At 42.6% G+C, this 27,486-nt stretch overlaps 1 protein-coding gene across 1 annotated transcript; it reads left to right on the top strand.

Moving 5' to 3' along the window:
* Positions 1-654: 654 nt before the first annotated feature.
* LOC133544248 (indian hedgehog B protein-like) lies at positions 655-27,486 on the top strand. The gene is made up of 3 exons (XM_061889406.1): positions 655-1,774; positions 12,556-12,817; positions 25,651-27,486. Exons 1-3 carry the CDS (start codon positions 1,196-1,198, stop codon positions 26,325-26,327), a joined length of 1,518 nt encoding a protein of 505 aa, XP_061745390.1. The 5' UTR covers positions 655-1,195; the 3' UTR covers positions 26,328-27,486.

Raw genomic sequence — 27,486 nt, 5'->3', positions numbered from 1 at the left:
ATGTATATATGACATGTTATTATGAATGTTACTAGATACTACATATATACTTACATCATGTATATTACTAGATACTACATATATACTTACATCATGTGTATATTGCATGTTATGATGAATGTTACCAGATACTACATATATACTTAAATCATGTATATATTGCATGTTATCATGAATTTTACCACATGACATATATACTTACATCATGTATATATGACATGTTATTATGAATGTTACTAGATACTACATATATACTTACATAATGTATATTACTAGATACTACATATATACTTAAATCATGTATATATGACATGTTATTATGAATGTTACTAGATACTACATATATACTTACATCATGTGTGTATTGCATGTTATGATGAATGTTACCAGATACTACATATATACTTAAATCATGTATATATTGCATGTTATCATGAATGTTACCACATGACATATATACTTACATCATGTATATATGACATGTTATTATGAATGTTACTAGATACTACATATATACTTACATCATGTATATTACTAGATACTACATATATACTTAAATCATGTATATATGACATGTTATTATGAATGTTACTAGATACTACATATATACTTACATCATGTGTATATTGCATGTTATGATGAATGTTACCAGATACTACATATATTCTTACATCATGTATATAAAACCTTAATGGAGGTGTTTGCATGTTTTGAAGGTCTTTACAGGCAGAATTGATCGGCTCTCCCAGTCTCCGTTGTGAGTTAACCTTTAATTGAATGTATTTAATGTTTAGAATGCTGTTTAAAAAATCCTTCCATCATGTCTTTCATAACGATTGTGAAGGATAGGCATGATTTTTAAGAAAATCAATGTTTTGTCGACCGGGAAGCCATGAAAGTATCAAAGTGCATTTCATTTGATGTCCGAGGGTCTCTTGGAAACATGTGTGGCCCCTCCTGTCTCTGCTCTTATCTGCAGGCTGCATGTGGCTGACAAAAGGCTGCCATGTTGACTTAAGGTGTTGCAGCATCTCGGGAATTCAACCGGACGTTGACACTGGAGCTGCTCTTCACCCGCACTCCTGGGAAACACGGGAAGTGACGTCAGGCGCGAGCTCCTTCCCTCACCTGAACGACCATGACGTCACGTAGGTGAGACGGTGTTCAAAGGTCAAGGCTCACGTGCCAGCGGACGATGGGAGGGAGGAGGGAGGCCGCTCCACTTCCACAGCGCGGCGGGGACACCCTATCACTGTCTCAGTCAGCGCCCTGCCAGCCCTGCCAAGACAAACTCCCCCCGGCCTATTTATGCCCCAGCCTCGCCTCGTCATCGCAGCCTGCAAGTGCACTCTGGCCGGGAGAGGAGAGGAGAGTGTCGGCGGCGCACCTTTGGACATTTTTACGCGCGGGGAATGGCGACTCCGGGCGTGACGGCCGCACTTCTTCCCCCGTTGTGAAGTCGCACGGGGTCGGCATGCTGCTCCCGACGCTGCTGACGTGCCTGGCCGGCTGCGCCTTGGTCCTGACGCCGGGCTGCGGGGGCTGCGGGCCCGGGCGAGGTTACGGCAAAAGGCGCTCGCCCCGGAAGTTGGCGCCGCTGGCCTACAAGCAGTTCAGCCCCAACGTGGCCGAGAAGACGCTGGGCGCCAGCGGGAGGTACGAGGGCAAGATAAGCCGCAACTCCGAGCGCTTCAAGGACCTCACCCCCAACTACAACCCGGACATCATCTTCAAGGATGAGGAGAACACAGGTGCGGACCGCATGATGACGCAGGTGAGGCGCACACCTTCCACGGCGCACTTTGACCAGGCTGCAGACGCGTGGAGCTTCTTATCTTTCTTTTCCCACATTCTTTGTTGACTCAAGGCCGCGAATAAACTTTGTTGTGTCTTTGTGACCAACGAGCTGCACGTCCATCTTGTTACTTGCAGCGCTGGTCTTGTTGGAGGCCGTGCGGGCGGGGCGGGGATGCTTCCTTGGGGGCCACACACTGCATGCATGTGGGGATGGGGGCCACACACTGCATGCATGTGGGGATGGGGGCCACACACTGTACACTGCATGCATGTGGGGATGGGGGCCACACACTGCATGCATGTGGGGATGGGGGCCACACACTGGACCCTGCATGCATGTGGGGATGGGGGCCACACACTGGACACTGCATGCATGTGGGGATGGGGGCCACACGCTGCATGCATGTGGGGATGGGGGCCACACACTGGACCCTGCATGCATGTGGGGATGGGGGCCACACACTGGACCCTGCATGCATGTGGGGATGGGGGCCACACACTGCATGCATGTGGGGATAGGGGCCACACACTGGACACTGCATGCATGTGGGGATAGGGGCCACACACGGGACACTGCATGCATGTGGGGATGGGGGCCACACTTGACACTGCAAGCATGTGAGGATGGGGGCCACACACTAGACACTGCAAGCATGTGAGGATGGGGGCCACACACTGCAAGCATGTGGGGATGGGGGCCACACACTGCAAGCATGTGGGGATGGGGGCCACACACTGGACACTGCATGCATGTGGGGATGGGGGCCACACACTAGACACTGCATGCATGTGAGGATGGGGGCCACACACTGGACACTGCATGCATGTGGGGATGGGGGCCACACACTAGACACTGCACGCATGTGGGGATGGGGGCCACACACTAGACACTGCATGCATGTGGGGATGGGGGCCACACACTGGACACTACGTGCATGTGGGGATGGGGGCCACACACTAGACACTGCATGCATGTGGGGATGGGGGCCACACACTGCAAGCATGTGAGGATGGGGGCCACACACTGCATGCATGTGGGGATGGGGGCCACACACTAGACACTGCATGCATGTGGGGATGGGGGCCACACACTAGACACTGCATGCATGTGGGGATGGGGGCCACACACTGGACACTACATGCATGTGGGGATGGGGGCCACACACTAGACACTGCAAGCATGTGAGGATGGGGGCCACACACTGGACACTACATGCATGTGAGGATGGGGGCCACACACTGGACACTGCATGCATGTGGGGATGGGGGCCACACTGTTCTAGCATATATATTTCTCACATCCAACTCACTTTTCTCAGATTGAAATTCACTTTTCTCAGATTTAAGACTGTGTACAATTGTTTTATTCCACCCACAGTCTGAATGCTTCTATATTTATTGATATAATACAACATTTAAACAACACATTGGTTCTCCGGACTGGACTGTGCACCTTATCTCCTCTTGCACTATTTTTCTTTTTCTTTCCTTCCTATGTTTTGCATATTTTGTAGACTGTCGCGCTGATACTGGAGTTGCCTTCAATCTCATTGTATCTGTCTATAGTTACAATTAAAGGCATTCTATATTCTTTTCTCAGATTGAGTTAATTTTTATCACATTTTAATATTGACCTTTTAAATGTAATATTTAGCTCTCACATTTAGATTTAGATTTAACATATAGGTCTAGATTTAACAATTAGATGTAATATTTAGAGTCAACATTACAATGTGATGGAAATGAGCTAAATCTGAGAAAAGTGAGATAAATCTGAGAAATATATCTGCTAGAAAAGTGTGCTTGAACTTTTACATTCAGCATCGCATACGTGGGGCCCTTTTGGATTTGTTTTCTTTTCCAAAGCAATATAATATTTATTGTAAGCATTAGGGCTCCATCTCCTCAATTGTGGTCCACCTCACAGGTCCTGTGGACCCGAAAGGGTCTTGGTCATTTAAGTTAAAGTAGCAACGATAGTCACACACACACACACACACACACACACACACACACACACACACACACACACACACACACACACACACACACACACTAAGTTAGTGTGGTGAGATTTGTCCTCTGCATTTGACCCATCCCTTGGTTCCACCACCTGGGAGGTGAGGGGAGCAGTGAGCAGCAGCAGTGGCTGCGCCCGGGAATCATTTTTGGTGATTTAACCCCCAATTCCAAGCCTTGATGCTGAGTGCCAAGCAGGGAGGTAATGGCTCCCATTTTTATAGTCTTTGGTATGACTCGGCCGGGATTTGAACTCACAACCTACCCATCTCAGGGCAGACACTCTAACCACTAGGCCACTGAGCAGGTTTAAGTGTTAAAAACAAACCCTATATCTTTTTATTTACTTTCAATTTCATTATTTTTATTGTTTAAACCCCTTTTTTAATGGCAAAACACAAAATACGCTCCCAAAAAATGTTAAAAGTTAAACATTTGACAGGAAGTAATTGGAGCTTTAAAAAGGGTAAATAATTCATAGCAACATGGCTTTTGATTCATAATTATTTTCTGACCCTTAAGGTCTCGGGGATCCAAAAGGCACCCCCTCTTTAAAATGTTAAAATAAGTCCTATCAATGTGTATCATTTTCACTTTCAATGCTTAAATCTCCACATCAACTTCAGATGAATGCATCGATTGTGAGTATTTATTACTTTTTGAGCAATGTCAGTTTTAAAGTAAAAAAAACAGACTGCATGGCAGCTTTGTGTTATTAGTGTCAATATTGCAACATTTTCTGCTGTTTTCTGTTTTGTTCCACTTTTTATGTTTCTTTGAAATAGTATTTTTTGAATGACTTTAAAAAAATGAGCGGCGGGCGGCACTTTGGTTACCTGTTGAGACCCGAGGTTAGAATAAGTTGTTAAACTATTCCATCACTGCTGTTTGAGGGTGTAATATTTGATGACATCACCTTTTTGTGATGGCCTGGGACAGTAATTGTAAAGAAAGTGGTATTTTACAATATTAACTATGAACAATAAAAGACTGAATATTAACAACATATTTTACTTCTGTCATAACTGGGACTTATGGTGTGGATAGTTTTCTCGTGGTGCAAAGCTATTGGAGCGGACACGGCGTGAAGGTAAAGACATCTTTTAATTCTACTATAAAAAGGAACAAACAAAAGGCGCGCACTAGGCGGAGAACAAACTTGGCTATGAAAACAAAACTATTTCTATAACGTTAACTATGGAGATGAAAACAAAACTTTAAATCTATGGCATGAATAACGATAACTTACTTTGAACGAGATATGGGCATGGATCATCGGCATAGATAGCAAGGGTGTGAAGAGGGTGAGGTCGCCGGCCGACTGCCTGGCAACTACAGGCTTAAAAGGTGACGTGGTGATTGGCAACAGGTGCATGAGTCCAAGTGAATCGGGTACGTGACATGGGGACAGGTGAAAACTAATGGGTTGGCATGGAAACAAAAACAAACTAGGGGGCGCAAAAACAGGAACTAATGGAGCCAAAAACAAAACAGAAGATAACTAAACAGAACATGATCACAGAGACATGACAACTTCTCAGACCAGCTCCTCCATGGACATCTTTTACAATCAAGCAAAACACTACAAAAATGTAACAGCAAAATATGATTGCAAAGTGTAACAAACACCTACAATATGATATATTATCACTTTTATGCTCTGAAAACAAGCCCCGCCCACTCTGCTTTGTTCCTGGTCTGAGCTGCTGTGACCTACATGACCCTAATAACTCCTAGAACACCCAAAAGTGCAGATTTCAACCTTTGAAATACTTTCTATAGTTCAAGACTTACGCTCATTTAAAAACATCATAATGGCAAATTTAGTTTGGATGATAAAGGTCTAATAAAATAATGTAGAACTTCATGTGGCCCGCAGGCCCTATTTTGCCCAGGTTTGGTCTACACTGAGGAATTTTTGGGTCTTTTTAGTTAAATTTATGACCTTTGTTATTTCTCCCCAATTGTGAGGCAGACCTTTCTGATGGCAGTGTGTCAAAGAAAGACAATGTGAAAAAGGAAGGGAGATTAGACCTGGTGAAAAGATCTGCGACAATTTATCGATTGAATTGATCACTCCATTAGCAGAAAGCTGCTATTTATATTCTGTTGCTTGGATTCATCGTTGCATGAGTGTAACTGATAGGAATTGATCTAATCTGGCCTGCAGGGATTGCCCGGAACTTCTAATACACTATATTGCCAAAAGTATTTGGCCACCATTCCAAATGATGAGAATCAGGTGTTCTAATCGCTTGGCCTGGTGTATCAAATCAAGCACTTAGGCATGGAGACTGTTTCTACAAGAATGGGCCGCTCTCAGTGATTTCCAGCGTGGAACTGTCACAGGATGCCACCTGTGCAACAAATCCAGTCGTGAAATTTCCTGGCTCCTAAATATTCCAAAGTCAACTTTATTATAAGAAAAGTGAAGAGTTTGGGACTTTCTGCACAGTCAGTGATGCAGTGGTGTAAAGGACATCACCACTGGACTCTAGAGCAGTGGAGACACCTCTGGACTGATGAATCACACTTTTCCATCTGGCAACCTGATGGACCAGTCTGGGTTTGGAGGTTGCCAGGAGAACGCTACATTTCGGACTGCATTGTGCCGAGTGTGACATTTGGTGGAGGAGGAATTATGGTGTGGGGTTGTTTTTCTGAATTAGTTCCAGTGAAAGGAACTTTGAACGCTCCAGGATACCAAAACATTTTGGACAATTCCATGAGATGGCATCTTCAACTTCATATGTGAGTAAAGGCAGGTGGCCAAATACTTTTGGCAATATGGTGTACGAGGACATGAGAGTACATGAGAGCGGTGGTGTGTGTGGGGCTGTGGTCTGCGGAGGAGCAGGCAATTGTCATCATTCATCAATGCACACGTTACAAGTGCAATTTCAATGTTGAGGAAGGGCCTTCATGTTGGTGAAAATAGTTGTTTATTTCAGCTTCTTTTACTAAAATACTCAGTGGTCTGTTGTGGAAAATGTCTGTCCTAGGGTTGCCTTCAAACTAAATACATTGGGAAGGACACGACATAAGAGGCCAAGTCACCCTGACCAAGTTGGTGGGTGACACGACATAAGAGGTCAAGTCACCCTGAACATTGGACAGTTACATAAGTTGTGATACAAAACAGGTCATCATGGAGCGTAGAAATAAGAAGGGAAGACCAAGCCTGGTGTGCGCTTTTTCTAATTCCTTTCACGAGGGTTCACCATCTTTCGTCTCATGAGACACTGTCTGTTTTCATATCAATTCCAATCCAACTTTCTACTATCTGATTTTGAGTAATTAAAACTGTTGTAACAAACTCTCTGTTGTTCCTGTTTAAGATTCGGACTTTTCGACCACATCAAATTGGCTACCACGAACAGGATGAGGCCCCATGTTGAATCCTCGACATTTCTACTACGTCAAATTGGCATCACGAACAGGATGAGGCCCCATGTTGAATCCCAGACATTTGTACTACATAAAATTGGCGTCACAAACAGGATGAGGCCCCGGGTTAAATCCCCGACATTTGTACTACATAAAATTGGCGTCACAAACTTTCTACAACAGGAACCATACTTAAAATTGGCTACCACGAACAGGATGAGACCCCGGGTTAAATCCCCAACATTTCTACTACATCGATAAAGTAATCGATTGCTGCAGCCCCAATTTGCTATGAAATGGACAGTGATGGGGTAGTGGTCTCAATAATGAGACAACCTACCCAGTGGCCTAGTGGTTGGAGTGTCCGCCCTGGCATCGGGAGGTTGTGAGTTCAAACCCCGGCTGAGTCTTACCAAAGACTATAACAATGGGAGCCATTACCTCCCTGCTTGGCACTCAGCATCAAGGCTTGGAATTGGGGGTTAAATCACCATAAATCACCAAAAATGATTCCCGGACGTGGCCACCGCTGCTGCTCACTGCTCCCCTCACCTCCATGGGGTGGTCAAGGGTGATGGGTCAAAAGCAGAGGACACATTTCACCACACCTAGTGTGTGTGTGTGTGTGTGTGTGTGTGTGTGTGTGTGTGTGTGTGTGTGTGTGTGTGTGTGTGTGTGTGTGTGTGTGTGTGTGTGTGTGTGTGACTATCATTGCTACTTCAACTTCACTTTCACCTCTCAGGTGTGACACAAGTATTTCATTTGTGTTTTGAATCTTGGTCAAACGTTAAGGATCATTTCCCATTCCCACCAAAAGGACTCTACACGGAAATGGTACGCAGACCGAAGACTTCCTCTCTATTTTCCTTCAGCCGGCGGAGACTTTTGACCGGCTGGCACTTTATGAGCGTGGGTGTGCCGCACACAAGACGTCTTTGAGTGTTTGCTGTAACTTGCAGCTTGTTTCCGCAGCACACCTGGACACAAATAGCACGTTTCACCCTTTTTTCTAACTTCATGAAAGTGAATTCTTCACCTCGAGGGATTTTTTTGTATTTTTATGCTACACATACAGAAGCTCCTGTTCCACAGCCCACTTCATCACTTTTGTGGCGCGGAGTGGTGACATCCACATTCTGGTCCACCACGCACAATTCCACGCTGTTGAGAAACTTTCTGCAGACGCCCACGGTTCACTCGGTGGTGGCGAGGAGGGTCCATACTGATCCATCAGGTCAATATCAATCAGTGTGTACTTATATAGCCCTAAATCACCAGTGTCTCAAAGGGCTGCACAAGCCACAACGACATCCTCGGCTCAGATCCCACATCAGGGCAAGGAAAAACTCAACCCAGTGGGACGATGAGAAACCCTATAAACTTTAACTGGGTGGAAAGGTTTCACACAATTTGAACAAACCATCACAATCAGTCCAAGAAGGAGGGACCAGAAAGATCTCTCTCTAAATACACTAAGGAAGAATATAAGTATGACATTTAAACAACAAAAGACGCTCCAAAAGGAGGGAAAAACAATGCTTCTACGCTGATTTTTATCCAGAGAAATAACGAACAAAAAGTCACTCAAAAATGAGAAAAAGAAGAGACTGGACTGAAGTCACCACTGCCGTTGGAAAACTTTACAAACATTTCCCTCTGCTTAAGAGGATAGGAAAAGTCAAAATAGGATCTGGATAACAAGACAAGACAAGGCTTGGGTACGAGGCTGGAGATGCACGAGACAAAGGGAGGCGTGGGCTTATAAGACACATGAGGGTAACGAGGAGCAGGTGGAAACAATCAGGGATGACGTCAGACTGGTGACACAAAAGGAAGGGCAAGTGACCTGAAACAAGAGTTACTCTTCAAACTAAAACATGAAATTAACAAAACACAAAACAAGCAAGACTTCGACTTTGACTTCCTTTTTATTGTCATTCCAATTTGAACTTTACAGCACAGATAAGAACAAAATGTCGTTACATAAGCTCATGGTAGTGCAGGATAAAAAAAAGCAATAAGGTGCATATATAATTAAATAAATATGTATAAATAATATATAAATATAGATATAAAATAAATAGATATATATCATTAAATAAATAGATTACTGTACAGATAAATATATTGCACCTTTTCACATTTATGGATGTATGTTATATTGTCTTTTTTATTCCGGCGAGTTAATCCATTTTGGGGGGAGCTGAGGGGACAATTTAATTATGATGCGTTCAAGAGTCTTAGGGCCTGAGGGAAGAAGCTGTTACAGAACCTGGAGGTTCTGCTTCGGAGGCTGTGGAACCTCTTTCTAGAGTCCAGCAGTGAAAACAATCCTTAGTGGGGGTGGGAGGAGTCTTTGCAGATATTCTGAGCCCTGGTCAGGCAGTGGCTTTTTGCAATCTCCTGGCTAGGAGGAAGAGGAGTCCTGATGATCTTTTCTGCTGTCTCTGGAGAGACTTCCAGTCTGAGGCATTGCAGGCTCCAGTTTAGACAGAGATGCTGATGGTCAGCAGGTGGTCTCTATAGTTCCTCTGTAGAACGTGGTGAGAATTGCATGCGCTGCTGAGCTCTTTTTACAAGAGCTCCGGTGTGTATGGACCAGGTCATATTGTCAGTGATCTGACATGGCTCACAACGGTGTGACACATGGAACACTAATCAAACATCCCAGATCAGATCCGGCCCACGGGCCTGGACTTTGATGGCGAGGTTGCAGGGCGAAGGTGTGCAAAGGCGCGTTGTTGTCTCGTCAGCCCGCGTCTTGGATGTTTGCGCAGCCAGCGGCTGCCGTGCGTGTGTGCTAAATGTGGCGGCGGATTTATGAAGTCTGACCGCGCAGAAAAAACATGAAGGTTTGCATCCAGTGGAAAGGCAACTGTGGCCCCCGCCGCCAGCTATTCTCATCACAGCCAATATTGGACTTGAGCCCGCTTGTCAACCTTCACACTCTCCACCACAACCACACTCCTCAAAATTGTCTTTGTCAATATACTCGTGGTAGAAATGCTCCTTTTCTATACTTTTCTTTGTTTTTCATTCCAGAAAGGTCAGCCGGACGCCTCAACTTATAAAAACGAGCAATTCTCGCCATAAGAAATCATGTAATAATTGGTTCCCGCCACCCACAAATAACACACAACACATTTTAGACAATTGTAGTTTCACATGCAGAACATGATGAAAAATGCCTTTTTTGGAAGACTCTTTTTGGCCAACATGTTGATGAGCAACGAGAGAGAAGAACTACAGTCCTGGTCAAAAGTGGACATACACTTGTAAAGAACATCATGTCATGGCTGTCTTGAGCTTCCAACCATTTCTTCTTTTTTGGTGATGTAGTGATTGGAGCACATGTTGCTCACAAAAACATTCATGAAGTTTGCTTCTTTTTTGAATTTGATATGGCTCTTCTGAAAATGTGAGCCAATCTGACAAAGATAAGACCTTCTGGAGGAAAGTTCGGTGGTCAGATGAAAGAAAGATGGAGCTGTTTGGCCACAATACCCAGCAATATGTTTGGAGGAGAAAAGGTGTGGCCCTTAATCCCAGGAACACCATTCTTTACATGTCCCTTGGCAAGTTTCACTGCAATAAGGCGCTTTTGGTTGCCATCCACAAGCTGCTGCTTCCATTTTTTGACCACGTAATTGCTGCAGTTCAGCTAAATGTGTGACATGGACTTGTTTCTTCAGCATTGTCCACACCAGGGGTAGGGAACCCATGGCTCTAGAGCCAGATGTGGCTCTTTTGATGACTGCATCTGGCTCTCGGATAAATCTGAGCTGACGTTGCTTAACATGATAAGTAATGAATAATTCCACTTGTAATCACAGTGTTAAAAATAATGTTCAAAATATAAAACATTCTCATGCATTTTTAATCCATCCATCCGTTTTCTACTGCACCTGTTCAAGAAGTTGCGTTAATGGTAAGAAGTTATTTATTTCTTATTGGTTAGTGTGGGGCTTGCCCTCCTAGGGGTTCTTCAGACCACCAAGCACCGAAATGAGAGCCTGTTTCAGGGTCACAATATTGTTTTATTTTTCAAGACATTTCCAGCAATAGTATTTCCAGCCCCAACCCAGTCTCTCCTCCTGGCTGCTGCTTATAACAGAGCGACGGGTGATTAGATAACAAGGCCCAGGTGGGCCATCTATCCACCCGTCGCTGCAGGCCCGCAGGCCACGCCCCCTCCACAGTTAGCTTCAGAATAACAATGTTATTACAAAGAATAAGAGACCTGTTATACTCTAGGAATGTTGGTCTTACTTAAAAATGCACATGTTTAGTTGTGTTCAGTGTTAAAAAAAATATTATATGGCTCTTACGGAAATATATTTTAAAATATTTGGCTTTTTGGCTCTCTCAGCCAAAAAGGTTCCCGACCCCTGGTCTACACATTTAAATCCGGACTTTGGGAAGGCCGTCCTAAAACCTTCATTCTAGCCTGATTTAGCCATTCCTTTGCCACTTTTTATGTGTGTTTGGGGTCATTGTCCTGTGCCCAAGATGATGATTTTAACTTGTCCTGAAGAATTTGGAGCTAATTCTCCTTTTTTATTGTCCCATTTACTCTCTGTAAAGCAGCTGTTCCATCGGCAGCAAAACAGGCCGAGAGCATAATACTACCACCACCGTGCTTGACGGTAGGTGTGGTGTTCCTGGGATTAAAGGCCTCACCTTTTCTCCTCCAAACATATTGCTGGGTATTGTGGCCAAACAGCTCCATGTTTGTGTCATCTGACATCACACGGACAAAGATAAGACCTTCTGGAGGAAAGTTCTGTGGTCAGATGAAACAAAAATGATTGAGTATTTCATTTGTATTGTCATGACTCATGACACATTATCTGTATGTAATATTGGCTGCTTTTCTGATGGTTGTTTGTGTGCCATGTTGTTCCAGACCACAGCAAACGTTACCCAGCCTGTCATTTCCTCTAACTTGGACACACACATCTTTACTTTTTGGCTGTTCTAAGACCACCATTTCCAGGCGTTATCTCACCCTCTGAGAAGCCCGTTTTATTAATATTTTCCAACCTTGTAAAAATGTGTGGAATAAAAATTCCATTTCAACATTTCTGTCAACAAAGATATACGTCATTTTGATAGTAGGCTAATATAGACTCTTGCATTATGTGTTGCCTTCATTATTAGACAGACAGATTTAGTTTTTTGTATTTTTGTTCCAGTATATGGCTCTTTCAACATTTTGGCTTTGCGACCCTAGTCCTAAACCGAGGTACAGCTAACCGTATTTCAAGTTGCTGTAAGACTTCCCGTCTGCCAGCTTGACGTAGGTCAGGTTTATTGGCAGCGTGGTTCCATGAGGCCTGTGTTGTGCTGCAGCGCTGCAAGGACAAGCTGAACTCTCTGGCCATCTCCGTCATGAACCTGTGGCCCGGGGTCCGTCTGCGGGTCACTGAGGGCTGGGACGAGGACGGCCATCACTCCGAGGAGTCGCTTCACTACGAGGGTCGAGCGGTGGATATCACCACCTCGGATCGGGACAGGAACAAGTACGCCATGCTGGCCCGACTGGCCGTGGAAGCGGGTTTCGACTGGGTCTACTACGAGTCCAAGGCTCACATTCACTGCAGCGTCAAGTCAGGTGAGTTTGGTCTGCCAAGACCACGTCTACATTCTGAGCCTTTCTCCGGTCCAAATCGGATAATCGGTTTGTAAACTTGGTCTATTTCCCTTCTTTACACACGGCAGTCCTCCAAATATTACAATGTGACACAAATAATGTGAGATCACTCCTTTCTCTTGTTGGTGGCAAAAATGTCAACCGCAAGAAGGTTTGATGTCTGAGACTCAACAGAACTTTAATAATGATACAACATGTACAATCTATGTATCTTTAAAGTCTAATAATGATACAACATGTACTGTCTGTGTATCTTTAAAGTCTAATAATGATACAACATGTACAATCTATGTATCTTTAAAGTGTAATAATGATACAACATGTACAATCTGTGTATCTTTAAAGTCTAATAATGATACAACATGTACAATCTATGTATCTTTAAAGTGTAATAATGATACAACATGTACAATCTGTGTACCTTTAAAGTCTAATAATGATACAACATGTACAATCTGTGTACCTTTAAAGTCTAATAATGATACAACATGTACAATCTGTGTATCTTTAAAGTCTAATAATGATACAACATGTACAATCTGTGTATCTTTAAAGTCTAATAATGATACAACATGTACAATCTGTGTATCTTTATTAAAGTGCAATCAAGCGAGTCACAACATCGAAACCTGCGAGCTGCTACATGCTACATGCTACATGCTAACATAGTGTTGCTCAAATTGAGATTGGATGACTTTCTCAAGCACCAATGGATTTCATCAAAAGCTGATTTTAGCCAGATAGGCCGTGTGGACGCTGAAGTACAACTAAACTATTATTCCAATTGTACAAACCCCGTTTCCATATGAGTTGGGAAATTGTGTTAGATGTAAATATAAACAGAATACAATGATTTGCAAATCCTTTTCAAGCCATATTCAGTTGAATATGCTACAAAGACAACATATTTCATGTTCAAACTCATAAACTTAATTTTTTTTTTGCAAATAATAATTAACTTAGAATTTCATGGCTGCAACACGTGCCAAAGTAGTTGGGAAAGGGCATGTTCACCACTGTGTTACATCACCTTTTCTTTTAACAACACTCAATAAACGTTTGGGAACTGAGGAAACTAATTGTTGAAGCTTTGAAAGTGGAATTCTTTCCCATTCTTGTTTTATGTAGAGCTTCAGTCCTTCAACAGTCCGGGGTCTCCACTGTCCTATTTTACACTTCATAATGCGTCACACATTTTCCATGGGAGACAGGTCTGGACTGCAGGCGGGCCAGGAAAGTACCCGCACTCTTTTTTTTTTTTATGAAGCCACGCTGTTGTAACACGTGTTGAATGTGGCTTGGCATTGTCTTGCTGAAATAAGCAGGGGCGTCCATGAAAAAGAGGGCACTTAGAAGGCAGCATATGTTGTTCCAAAACCTGTATGTACCTTTCAGCATTAATGGTGCCTTCACAGATGTGTAAGTTACCCATGCCTTGGGCACTAATGCACCCCCATACCATCACACATGCTGGCTTTTACACTTTGCATAGATAACAGTCTGGATGGTTCACTTCCCCTTTGGTTCGGATGACACAATGTTGAATATTTCCAAAAACAATTTGAAATGTGGACTCGTCAGACCACAGAACAATTTTCCACTTTGCATCAGTCCATCTTAGATGATCTCAGGCCCAGAAAAGCCAGCAGCGTTTCTGGATGTTGTTGATAAATGGCTTTCACTTTGCATAGCAGAGCTTTAACTTGCACTTACAGATGTAGCGACAAACTGTATTTAGTGACAGGGGTTTTCTGAAGTGTTCCTGAGCCCATGTGGTGATATCCTTTAGAGATTGGCGTCGGTTTTTGATACAGTGCCGTCTGAGGGATGGAAGGTCACGGTCATTCAATGTTGGTTTCCGGCCATGCCGCTTACGTGGAGTGATTTCTCCAGATTCTCTGAACCTTTTGATGATATTATGGAGCGTAGATGTTGAAATCCCTAAATTTCTTGCAATGTCACTTTGAGAAAGGTTGTTCTTAAACTGTTTGACTATTTGCTCACACAGCTGTGGACAAAGGGGTGTACCTCGCCCCATCCTTTCTTGTGAAAGACTGAGCATTTTTTGGGAGGCTGTTTTTATAGCCAATCATGGCACCCACCTGTTCCCAATTAGCCTGCACACCTGTGGGATGTTCCAAATAAGTGTTTGATGAGCATTCCTCAACTTTATCTGTATTTATTGCCACCTTTCCCAACTTCTTTGTCACGTATAGCTCGGTTGGTAGAGCGGCCGTGTCAGCAACTTGAGGGTTGAAGGTTCGATCCCCGCTTCCACCATCCTAGTCACTGCCGTTGTGTCCTTGGGCAAGACACTTTACCCACCTGCTCCCAGTGCCACCCACACTGCTTTAAATGTAACTTAGATATTGGGTTTCACTATGTAAAGCGCTTTGAGTCACTCGAGAAAAGCGCTATATAAATATAATTCACTTCACTTCACGTGTTGCTGGCATCAAATTCTAAAGTTAATTATTATTTGCAAAAAAAAAAAAATGTTTATGAGTTTGAACATCAAATATGTTGTCTTTGTAGCATATTCAACTGAATATGGTTTGAAAAGGATTTGCAAATCATTGTATTCTGTTTATATTTACATCTAACACAATTTCCCAACTCGTATGGAAACAAGGTTTGTAATTAATCACAAAAAAAAGCATTAATGGGTTGTGCAACATGCATGAACATTCCTGAGTTTGTAGGGCGAAACAGATGAGGAGCGAATATATGTAGAAAAAAAGAGCAAGTCTGCTTCAAGTTTGGGATCTCCTACTTTTTGTTTGACATAGCGCTAGAATGTCTAGTCAATCATTTCTTAACTCGACAAAAAAGTAAGGCATTTTTGTGTTAACAAACCCTCGGACGCAGTCACCGGATTGGTCACTAAAACAGAATTTGTGGTTAATCTCAGAAAATCACTGAAATTGGGACAATTATGACTGAAATGTGAGGAGAAGAGACAATTGTTGGGGAAAAAATGTGTCCGATATCGCTCATTCAGCCTCTTGAAGCTGAACAATGTAGTGGCAGCCCCTTGAAACTGCGAGTAAAGTACGCATATAAAGCTAGCAAGAGCAATCCCAGCACCTACAACACACTTCATATTGGCACTCAGCATCAAGGCTTGGAATTGAGGGTTAAATCACCACAAAAGATTCCCGCGCGCGGCCCATGCTGCTGCTCACTGCTCCCCTCACCTCCCAGGGGGTGATCAAGGGTGATGGCTCAAATGCAGGGAATAATTTTGTGTGTGTGACAATCATTGGTGCTTTAACTTTAACTTTTAAATCTGCTTGTGTGGTTGTGAAGGACATCGTGGACGGGAGATCACTGGACAGCGGTCGCAACTTGACAGGCTCATGCTCTTTTTATTTTTGTTAACAGCCTCAAGTCATCGCCACACGTCATACTAAGAACAGCTGCACACTCCGCCACCTTTTCACAATAAAAGCGCTGTGCGCAACAGCTGGTCTGACTGCAATAACAAAATAAAGGTTTCAAAAAAAGTATCTTCTAAAGGCATAATGTACTTAAAGCACTTATTGACATATTTATAAAAGTATTCTGCTTTGGCTTTAAATGCTGGTCAAAGTTGATCAAAAGAGTTAATTGCTTTTTAATGAACAAATATTTTATTAAATTTTGTTAATGACACAAAACGCACACACTTTTGTTGTAAAATAAAACAAGGGAATTCAAAAACATATAGACTGATAACTGAATCTTATGTTTTTTTTAAATATTTATATATTGCTACAGGAGAGTGGCCGTGCGCAACCTGTGGGTCCCTGGTTCAATCCCCACCTAGTACCAACCTCGTCACGTCCTGAGCAAGACACTTCACCCTTGCTCCTGATGGGTGCAGGTTAGCGCCTTGCATGGCAGCTCCCTCCATCAGTGTGTGAATGTGTGTGTGAATGTGGAAGTAGTGTCAAAGCACTTTGAATACCTTGAAGGTAGAAAAGCGCTATACAAGTACAACCCATTTATCATTTACTACTATTATTATTATTTTACTTGTTTATTTGTTTTTAATTTATATAATTTCCTTTTAAATATTTTTTAATGTTGAGTTTTGGTGGTACAGTAAATACTTTTGTTTTCAAATTAATGAATAATTGTGTTGTTAATCGTGAGTTCAATCCATCCGTCCATGCATTTTCTACCGCTTGTCCCTTTTAATCAAAAACAATCGTGATTATTATTTTTGCTATAATCATCAGGCCCTACAAAAGTTGTGATCTCTTGCTCATTTTCTTTGAACAAAGACCGAAACAGTCCAGATTTTTTTGTTGTTTGTTTCTTGTTGCTATATACTCTCCTAATCTTGAACGTTTCGAGGCTGTTGCTTGGCAACTCGCATGTAGTTTCGGGTCCCTCCACAGATTTCCAATGGCGTAGTATCCCTGAGGAGGCTTGAACCACTTGGAGATTTTAAACCACTCTTTGGTTGCCACGGTCGTATGTTTTTGGGTCACTTCTGACCCGTCTTCAGTAGTTCTGCCTAAGGCTTTTTTTTAAAAGAAGGGTTTTTAAGCCTCTTTCAAAAGCATACAGTTTGTGGTGCCCTCAGGTGGTCAGGGAGAGCGTTCCACAGACTGGGAGTGGCGGAGCAGAAAGCCCGGTTTCCCGTTGTTCGTAGCTTTGTCCTCGGAGGTTGGAGGAGGTTAGCCTGTCCGGAGCAGAGGTGTCGTGTGGAGGATTTAGGGGTGAGCAGTTCTTTGAGGTAGAGGGGTGCATTTCCATGGAGGCCTTGGTGGGTTAGTAGGGAGACGTTGTATTCAATCCTGAGTGGAACAGGAAGCCAGTGAAGGTATTTGAGAATTGGTGTGATATGGTCGTATTTCAGCAGAAAAATACCTTGATGTGTGAGAGGAGGTATTCGGTTCCAATACCTCCGTTTTGGTCTCATCTCACCACATTACATTCTCCCGCTTCAGTTCCCATTGTCAAATTGACAATATTCCTGCTCGTTCGACTATGGACTGTTCATATGTCAACAGGGAATTAAAAACTCATTTACCCTACCAAATGACCTGACTGCTGGAAATACGAAGCACATACAAAAAAATTAAATTATAAAAAGGCGAAGTCAAGATCAAAAACTTTTTTCTATGCGCAAAAAAAGGCCTATTTCTGGACATACTATTGACAAATCCGACTGACTCTGGTTAGTGAGCATTGCTTCTTTGTCCAGATAATCCATCCACCTCACAAGGGTGGCCTTTCAAGATAGACGGCAGGATTATTTTTTATTTAGCCTTTATTTAACCAGGTTTGAGATCCCATTGAGATCAAAGATCTGACACCTGGCCAAAAGAGCAGCAGCAAGGTGACATTAAAAACAGTAAACAGCTCATAAAACATCACATTTACAACATTCAAACTTGCTCACAGAACACATGTGCATACAGACAAGCTAGACTGCAATCCTTTGACAGAAGCTTTAAACTCATTTCATGGAACAAGGCTTTGAAGTTGAAGATTGGAGGTTATTCCAATCCTTTGGTGCTGAAAACCAAAATGCTTTCTTGCCCGGTTCAGTTCTTACTTTGGGGACAACAAATTGAAGAACATTCATCGAACGAAGATTGTGACTTCCTTGTTTCTTTGTTAAAAGACAAGACAGATAAGATGGAGTGATACCCGGAATGGTTTTGTAGATGACCACATACCAATGATTGAGCACATAAAGACGTCCAGTTAACCGTTGAGTACAACACACAATTATATCAATCAATGTTTATTTATATAGCCCCTATATCACAAGTGTCTCAAAGGGCTGCATAAGCCACAACGACATCCTCGGTTCAGATCCCACATAAGGGCAAGGAAAAACTCACAACCCAGTGGTATGTCAATGAGAATGACTATGAGAAACCTTGTAGAGAACCGCAGATGTGGGTGAGCCCTCCCCCGCCCTCTAGGGGAAACTGTATGCAATGGACGTCGAGTGGGTCTTGCAAAATATTGTGAAGGTCCAGTTCGTCCGTCAGAAGCCCAGAAACTCACTGACCTTTCATACACACACACTAATTACAAACAAACAGGTCACAGGTGAGGATTGGAACCTTGATTAGCCATTCACACCTGTTTGTGTCAACTTTTGGGCATGTTATCAGATCAAAGTCACTGGGGTATGTAAACTTTTGATCCGGGGCATTTGGGTACTTTCTTTTGTCATTTTGATTTAAAAAGAGTAAACACAGTTGTTTGCCAAGAAATAGCTTCACACAAGCATTAAGCATGAGTGGAAAAAAGGTTCATATTCTCTGAAGAACGGCCAAGAAATCCTGCATTCTCCAACTTATGAGCACCACTGTAAAAGCGGCCTTCTGAGGGCCACCATAACTGCGATGTGGCCCTCAATGATAACCAGTTTGACGCCCCTTCCCTAATCCAAGGCACACCTGTGCAAGCATCATGCCGCCTCATCACACCTGTGAGGAGGGCTGGATTATCTCTGCAACAAAAAAGTCTTCACTAACACCTTTGTCAACAATGTTTGAGAGAAAAAGGCCGAGAAAAAGTTTGTGTGCAATTCAGGAAAAATGGGAGCACAAATATAAACCTTGTTTCCATATGAGTTGGGAAATTGTGTTAGATGTAAATATAAACAGAATACAATGATTTGCAAATCCTTTTCAAGCCATATTCAGTTGAATATGCTACAAAGACAACATATTTCATGTTCAAACTCATAAACATTTTTTTTTTTTGCAAATAATTAAATTTAGAATTTGATGCCAGCAACACGTGACAAAGAAGTTGGGAAAGGTGGCAATAAATACTGATAAAGTCGAGGAATGCTCATCAAACACTTATTTGGAACATCCCACAGGTGTGCAGGCTAATTGGGAACAGGTGGGTGCCATGATTGGCTATAAAAACAGCTTCCCAAAAAATGCTCAGTCTTTCACAAGAAAGGATGGGGCGAGGTACACCCCTTTGTCCACAACTGTGTGAGCAAATAGTCAAACAGTTTAAGAACAACCTTTCTCAAAGTGACATTGCAAGAAATTTAGGGATTTCAACATCTACGCTCCATAATATCATCAAAAGGTTCAGAGAATCTGGAGAAATCACTCCACGTAAGCGGCATGTCAGGAAACCAGCATTGAATGACCGTGACCTTCCATCCCTCAGACGGCACTGTATCAAAAACCAACATCAATCTCTAAAGGATATCACCACATGGAACACTTCAGAAAACCACTGTCACTAAATATAGTTTGTCGCTCCATCTGTAAGTGCAAGTTAAAGCTCTACTATGCAAAGCCAAAGCCATTTATCAACAACATCCAGAAACGCCGCCCACTTCTTTGGGCCCGAGATCATCTAAGATAGACTGATGCAAAGTGGAAAAGTGTTCTGTGGTCTGATGAGTCCACATTTCAAATTGTTTTTGGAAATATTCAACATCGTGTCATCCGGACTGTTATCGACGCTAAGTTCAAAAGCCAGCATGTGTGATGGTATGGGGGTGCATTAGTGCCCAAGGCATGGGTAACTTACACATCTGTGAAGGCACCATTAATGCTGAAAGGTACATACAGGTTTTGGAACAACATATGCTGCCATCTAAGCGCCGTCTTTTTCATGGACGCCCCTGCTTATTTCAGCAAGACAATGCCAAGCCACGTGTTACAACAGCGTGACTTCGTAAAAAAAGAGTGCGGGTACTTTCCTGGCCCGCCTGCAGTCCAGACCTGTCTCCCATGGAAAATGTGTGGCGCATTATGAAGCGTAAAATAGGACAGCGGAGACCCCGGACTGTTGAAGGACTGAAGCTCTACATAAAACAAGAATGGGAAAGAATTCCACTTTCAAAGCTTCAACAATTAGTTTCCTCAGTTCCCAAACGTTTATTGAGTGTTGTTAAAAGAATAGGTGATGTAACACAGTGGTGAACATGCCCTTTCCCAACTACTTTGGCACGTGTTGCAGCCATGAAATTCTAAGTGAATTATTATTTGCAAAAAAAAAAAAAAAAATTATCAGTTTGAACATGAAATATGTTGTCTTTGTAGCATATTCAACTGAATATGGCTTGAAAAGGATTTGCAAATCATTGTATTCTGTTTATATTTACATCTAACACAATTTCCCAACTCATAAGGAAACAGGGTTTGTACAAATGTTTTATTTCTGTGCAGTGTAAAATGTGTAAGCTATGTTTAGCATGTGCCAATGATGAGGTGCTAACACACACATGTCCATGCCTGTTGTGTATAATGTGAGTCATTTAGTGTGCAGACAACACAAACTTCCTCTTTCCTTTTGGATGACTGACTTCCTGTGCATGAACTTCTTGTCTTCTCCTTCATCCCGCTAACCCTCTGATGATGATGACGATGATGATGACCAGTTTGTGTGCATGCAAAAGTAACCCCAATGTGCGAGCCAGACGTGCTGAAAGTCCCGCATGCACGTGAAAACCGAAGCAAACACACCACTTAAAGTCCATTTTACGCCTCGTAGTAACTAAGATTTTCCTTTTTCTTTCTCGCTTTTCCTACTTTTTTTTTCTCTCTTTTCCTCCCAGATCGGGTTGCGAGGGCGCATTCCTTGACCTGATTACAAGGGCAACCAATCAAGTTGGTATCTTTTTGGGTTCTTTTTTTTTTCTAAAATTGAGGAATTCAATCATTCTTGGTAGAGCAAATCAAGCGAGTCCCGCAGCTGTCCTCTAGAGGGCAGCAGAGATATGTCCTGACAAGTGGGGGTGTCCAAACTTTTGCTCTGGGCTGCTGATGGGAACATTTCAAGGGAATGGAGCACTTTAATATTCTTCACACATCAAACATGCTAAAACCAGTCCAATGTATGTTCTGTTGGTGTAAATGCCAGACTGCCTCCAGGTGGTGCAGCTGGGTTATTTTACTACAGCTTGCTTTTATTTTGAAGGCCTGACTTTACCAGTTGAATAGGATGTTACGCAAATGTTGCTGAGCATCACCGCGGAGACACTCTTGTGTTTGTCATTAAAGTTGAAATATAGGAAACTATTCGGGTGCCTGCAAAATATGAACGTTTCTGCAGTCAACAAAGAGCCGAATGAAGCATTTTTAGGGCTGGATCCTTTTTCTCCACTTTTTGTGTGGCTCATATTTTTCTTCATTACATTTGAAAGTAAGCCATATTTTTTTGTATTTCTATGCCAATTAAAAAAAAGGGTATGACCCAAAACGGCCCACATGCAACACCCTGGACAGACCCACTTTCTGCAAACTGAAATGAATCATCAGGTCTATTTTTGACAACATTGCAAGTCAAAAACATGTATGAACCTTCACAATGATTCTGCAGGTAATGTTCTTGCAATTAGACTTGGTTAAGAGGAATGAAGGTCCAAGGATGTACTGAAAGAAATGCAAATGCTAAATCAGAAATTTGCAAAGGCCATTTTTTTGTTGGCACTGTGCATAGTGCAAACATACGGGACATTAGATTCAATAATAACGAGGTGTATTATTAGAAATGTCACTAGTTAGCAGAGATGTGGATGTTTTGTTCAAGTATTTTAGCATATTGTTTTTTCACGACTATTAGCCACTACTTTTTTCTCGAGCTTTGATCCCTGCGGATTTTAAAATGGTCAACCAATCAATCAATGTTTGCTTATATAGCCCTAAATCACAAGTGTCTCAAAGGGCTGCACAAGCCACAACAACATCCTTGGCTCAAATCCCACATCAGGGCAAGGAAAAACTCAACCCAATGGGCGACCGGTGCAATGGACGTCGAGTGGATCTAGCAAAATATTGTGAGAGTCCAGTCCATAGTGGATCTAATAATAGTGTGAGTCCAGTCCATAGTGGATCTAACATAATAGTGTGAGAGTCCAGTCCATAGTGGATCTAACATAATAGTGTGAGAGTCCAGTCCATAGTGGATCTAACATAATAGTGAGAGTCCAGTCCATAGTGGATCTAACATAATAGTGTGAGAGTCCAGTCCATAGTGGATCTAACATAATAGTGTGAGAGTCCAGTCCATAGTGGATCTAACATAATAGTGAGAGTCCAGTTCATAGTGGATCTAACATAATAGTGTGAGAGTCCAGTCCATAGTGGATCTAATAATAGTGTGAGTCCAGTCCATAGTGGATCTAACATAATAGTGTGAGAGTCCAGTCCATAGTGGATCTAACATAATAGTGTGAGAGTCCAGTCCATAGTGGATCTAACATAATAGTGAGAGTCCAGTCCATAGTGGATCTAACATAATAGTGAGAGTCCAGTCCATAGTGGATCTAACATAATAGTGTGAGAGTCCAGTCCATAGTGGATCTAACATAATAGTGTGAGAGTCCAGTCCATAGTGGATCTAACATAATAGTGAGAGTCCAGTCCATAGTGGATCTAACATAATAGTGTGAGAGTCCAGTCCATAGTGGATCTAACATAATAGTGAGAGTCCAGTCCATAGTGGATCTAACATAATAGTGAGAGTCCAGTCCATAGTGGATCTAACATAATAGTGTGAGAGTCCAGTCCATAGTGGATCTAACATAATAGTGAGAGTCCAGTCCATAGTGGATCTAACATAATAGTGTGAGAGTCCAGTCCATAGTGGATCTAACATAATAGTGTGAGAGTCCAGTCCATAGTGGATCTAACATAATAGTGTGAGAGTCCAGTCCATAGCGGTTCTAACATAATAGTGAGAGTCCAGTCCATAGTGGATCTAACATAATAGTGTGAGAGTCCAGTCCATAGTGGATCTAACATAATAGTGTGAGAGTCCAGTCCATAGTGGATCTAACATAATAGTGAGAGTCCAGTCCATAGTGGATCTAACATAATAGTGTGAGAGTCCAGTCCATTGTGGATCTAACATAATAGTGTGAGAGTCCATTCCATAGTGGACCTAATAATAGTGAGAGTCCAGTCCATTGTGGATCTAACATAATAGTGAGAGTCCAGTCCATAGCGGCTCTAACATAATAGCGTGAGAGTCCAGTCCATAGTGGATCTAACATAGTAGTGAGAGTCCAGTCCATAGTGGATCTAATAATAGTGAGAGTCCAGTCCATAGTGGATCAAACATAATAGTGTGAGAGTCCAGTCCATAGTGGATCTAATAATAGTGTGAGAGTCCAGTCCATAGTGGATCTAACATAATAGTGTGAGTCCATTCCATAGTGGATCTAACATGATAGTGAGAATCCAGTCCATAGTGGATCTAACATAATAGTGTCAGAGTCCAGTCCATAGTGGTTCTAACACAATAGCGTGAGAGTCCAGTCCATAGTGGATCTAACATAATAGTGAGAGTCCAGTCCATAGTGGATCTAACATAGTAGTGAGAGTCCAGTCCATAGTGGATCTAATAATAGTGAGAGTCCAGTCCATAGTGGATCTAATAATAGTGTGAGAGTCCAGTCCATAGTGGATCTAACATAATAGTGAGAGTCCAGTCCATAGTGGATCTAACATAGTAGTGAGAGTCCAGTCCATAGTGGATCTAATAATAGTGAGAGTCCAGTCCATAGTGGATCAAACATAATAGTGTGAGAGTCCAGTCCATAGTGGATCTAATAATAGTGTGAGAGTCCAGTCCATAGTGGATCTAACATGATAGTGAGAATCCAGTTCATAGTGGATCTAACATAATAGTGTCAGAGTCCAGTCCATAGCGGTTCTAACATAATAGTGTGAGAGTCCAGTCCATAGTGGATCTAATAATAGTGTGAGAGTCCAGTCCATAGTGGATCTAACATAATAGTGTGAGAGTCCAGTCCATAGTGGATCTAATAATAGTGTGAGAGTTCAGTCCATAGTGGATCTAACATAGTAGGGAGAGTCCAGTCCATAGTGGATCTAACATAATACTGTGAGAGTCCAGTCCATAGTGGATCTAACATAATAGTGAGAGTCCAGTCCATAGTGGATCTAACATAATAGTGTGAGAGTGGCAGAGGGGTTAGTGCCTCTGCCTCACAATACGAAGGTCCTGAGTAGTCAGGGTTCAATCCCTGGTCTTTCTGTGTGGAGTTTGCATGTCATACCTGTGAATGCGTGGGATCCCTCCCACCTCAAAGACATGCACCTGGGAATAGGTTGAATGACAACACTAAATCGGCCCTAGTATGTGAATGTGAATGTTGTCTATCTGTGTTGGCCCTGCGATGAGGGGGCGACTTGTCCAGGGTGTACCCCGCCTTCCGCCCGATTGTAGCTGAGATAGGCACGAGTGCCCCCCGCGACTCCAAAGGGAATATACGGTAGAATATATATATATATATATATATATATATATATATATATATATATATATATATATATATATATATATATATATATATATATATATATATATATATATATATATATATATATATATATATATATATTAGCCCTGCCCCTGGCCAAATTTTTTTAACCCAATGTGGCCTCTGGGTCACAAAGTAGAAGGTACTGCCTTCAAATCCCAGTGGAAGTTGATGTAATAAGTTTTGATTATTTAAAAATGTAATGATGTTAAAATATATATATATATAGTTATTGTGCAATTTATGTCATATAAATGTGTTATAGTACACAACATGGATCAAATGAAATTCAAGTTTTGTTAAAAAAAGTAAAAACATAATTTCATGGGAAAAGATCACGTGTGGCCTACAAAATCCTGCTCAGGGCCCCAATTGAGCCAGCAGTGGATTGGTTTTAGCATCTTGAACACACAAAATGTATGAAAGTGGCCCCGCCTCTTTGAAATGTTTCTGTACTTGAAGCAGGTTTGGCCCCCCCTCATCCAAACAACACTTAACTTACCTGCTTGTGTTTCAGACCACTCTGTGGCGGCCAGATCTGGAGGTTGTTTCCCCGGCGACGCCTTGGTCACCGTGGAAAACGGCTCGCAAAAGTTGATGCGCGACCTCCGAGCCGGCGAGCGAGTCCTGGCCTTGTTTGCCAGCGCCACTGCTGCTGAACTGGTGTACAGCCAGGTCCTCACCTTCCTGGACCGGGACCCCACCGCCCGCAAGCTTTACTACACGGTCCAGACGGAGGACGGGGCCCGCCTCTCGCTCACGGCCGCCCACTTGCTGTTTGTGACACAGACTAACTGCTCGAAGGGGGCGTCGCCCGCCCTGAGCGCGGTGTACGCTCGCGACGCCCGGCCAGGCCGCTGCGTGCTGGTGACTGGCGGTGGATCAGAAAGGAGGCGTCTGTCTCGTATCACTGGGGTCACCGTGACGACGAGGCGGGGTGCGTTCGCCCCTCTGACCGCGCAGGGAACAGTGGTGGTGGGCGGGGTGGCGGCGTCCTGTTACGCGGTGGTGGACCAGCATTCCTTGGCTCACCGGGCCTTCTCGCCGCTCAGGCTGATGCACAGCTGGACTGGCACCAGCGGTTACCGTGGCGATGGGGTCCACTGGTATGCTGCACTTTTACACTGGCTGGGGGGGATTTTGCTGGACTCGGGACAGCTCCACCCACTTGGTGTGACTCCAGCCCGCAGGTGAAGAGAATCCTATTTGGATCTTGGGAGTTTCAGAACAACTTTGAAAAAATGACATTTCTTTGAAAGAGACTAAACGTGGGACTTAGTAACACCAGTAACTTGTCATTTGTGAGCCTTTTGAAAAATGTCAACAAAACTCCCAAACAAAAATGTAACACAACCAAGTAGGTGTTTTCATACAAAAACAGCGGAGGTGTGGACTTAAGAGGATTGTCAACATCACTCAAACGGTAGCCATGGCTCGCACATTTACTTGTCAATCAATCAATCAATCAAAGTTTATTTATATAGCCCTAAATCACAAAGGACTGTACAAACCATTACGACTACGACTTGTGACCTTGACCACACCTTTTAAGACACGGGTGTCAAACTTGTTTTATTTGAGCGCCGCTTTGCTCATGACAGTCAATACATGGATTATCCTCATGATATTATTACACAATTGTGTATGCCAGTGATTCTCAAACTGTAGCACACGTAGCACTAGTGGTACCCTGGCTCCATCGAGTGGCAGGCAAAAAAAGTGTGACTCTTCAAACTGTGTGTAAGGTTATGGTGGCCCAACATTTTAAACATACTTGTTAAATAAAACCTCTGCCTTGTTTTTGATTAACACTTAGGCTTACTGTCTTTTAATGTTGTTTATTATGGTGATACAAGTGTTTTCTGAGGTGGTACTTGCTGAGAAAAGTTTGAGAACCACTGGCTTATGCATTCAATGATCATATCTTTATATTTGTACTATGTAAAATAAGGAGGATTTTTACAGCATATATCAATAGAACAGTATCACTTTTATTTGCATGGTAAAATTCTAGGCACCTGAGCACCTTTTACTGGGAAATATGTGATTGTTGTTTTTAAGGTACAGTATATTACTGTAAATGAGAAAAAAAAAACGGTATCACCGTTTTTTAAGGTAAAATTCTAGGGACTGAGTTTCCGTTTTGACAGTGAAATCTAAAGTTTGTTGTTTTTAAGCAACAGCAAATTATTGTGATTGGAAAAACGGTACCATGTTTTTTTAAAGGTAAAATTCTAGCAACTGATCTTCCAGTTGTTCATTACTGTAAAAACGTTGTTTTGTGTGTGTTTTTTTTTTACTTTGAAATACAGTAAATGGAAACATTGATTCGTTGTGGTAAAGAAGGAGCTGA

Source organism: Nerophis ophidion, linkage group LG27 (assembly GCF_033978795.1).
Source record: "Nerophis ophidion isolate RoL-2023_Sa linkage group LG27, RoL_Noph_v1.0, whole genome shotgun sequence".
In the NCBI taxonomy this organism is placed as follows: Eukaryota; Metazoa; Chordata; class Actinopteri; order Syngnathiformes; family Syngnathidae; genus Nerophis; species Nerophis ophidion.
This window is presented reverse-complemented; position numbering and strand designations above follow the sequence as displayed.

Coding starts and splice junctions, on each gene's coding strand:
- LOC133544248 (XM_061889406.1), top strand. CDS start 1,196: ATGGGAGGGAGGAGGGAGGCCGCTCCACTTCCACAGCGCGGCGGGGAC. Junction 1,775..12,555: donor CGGACCGCATGATGACGCAG/GTGAGGCGCACA, acceptor GTTGTGCTGCAG/CGCTGCAAGGACAAGCTGAA. Junction 12,818..25,650: donor TCACTGCAGCGTCAAGTCAG/GTGAGTTTGGTC, acceptor CTTGTGTTTCAG/ACCACTCTGTGGCGGCCAGA.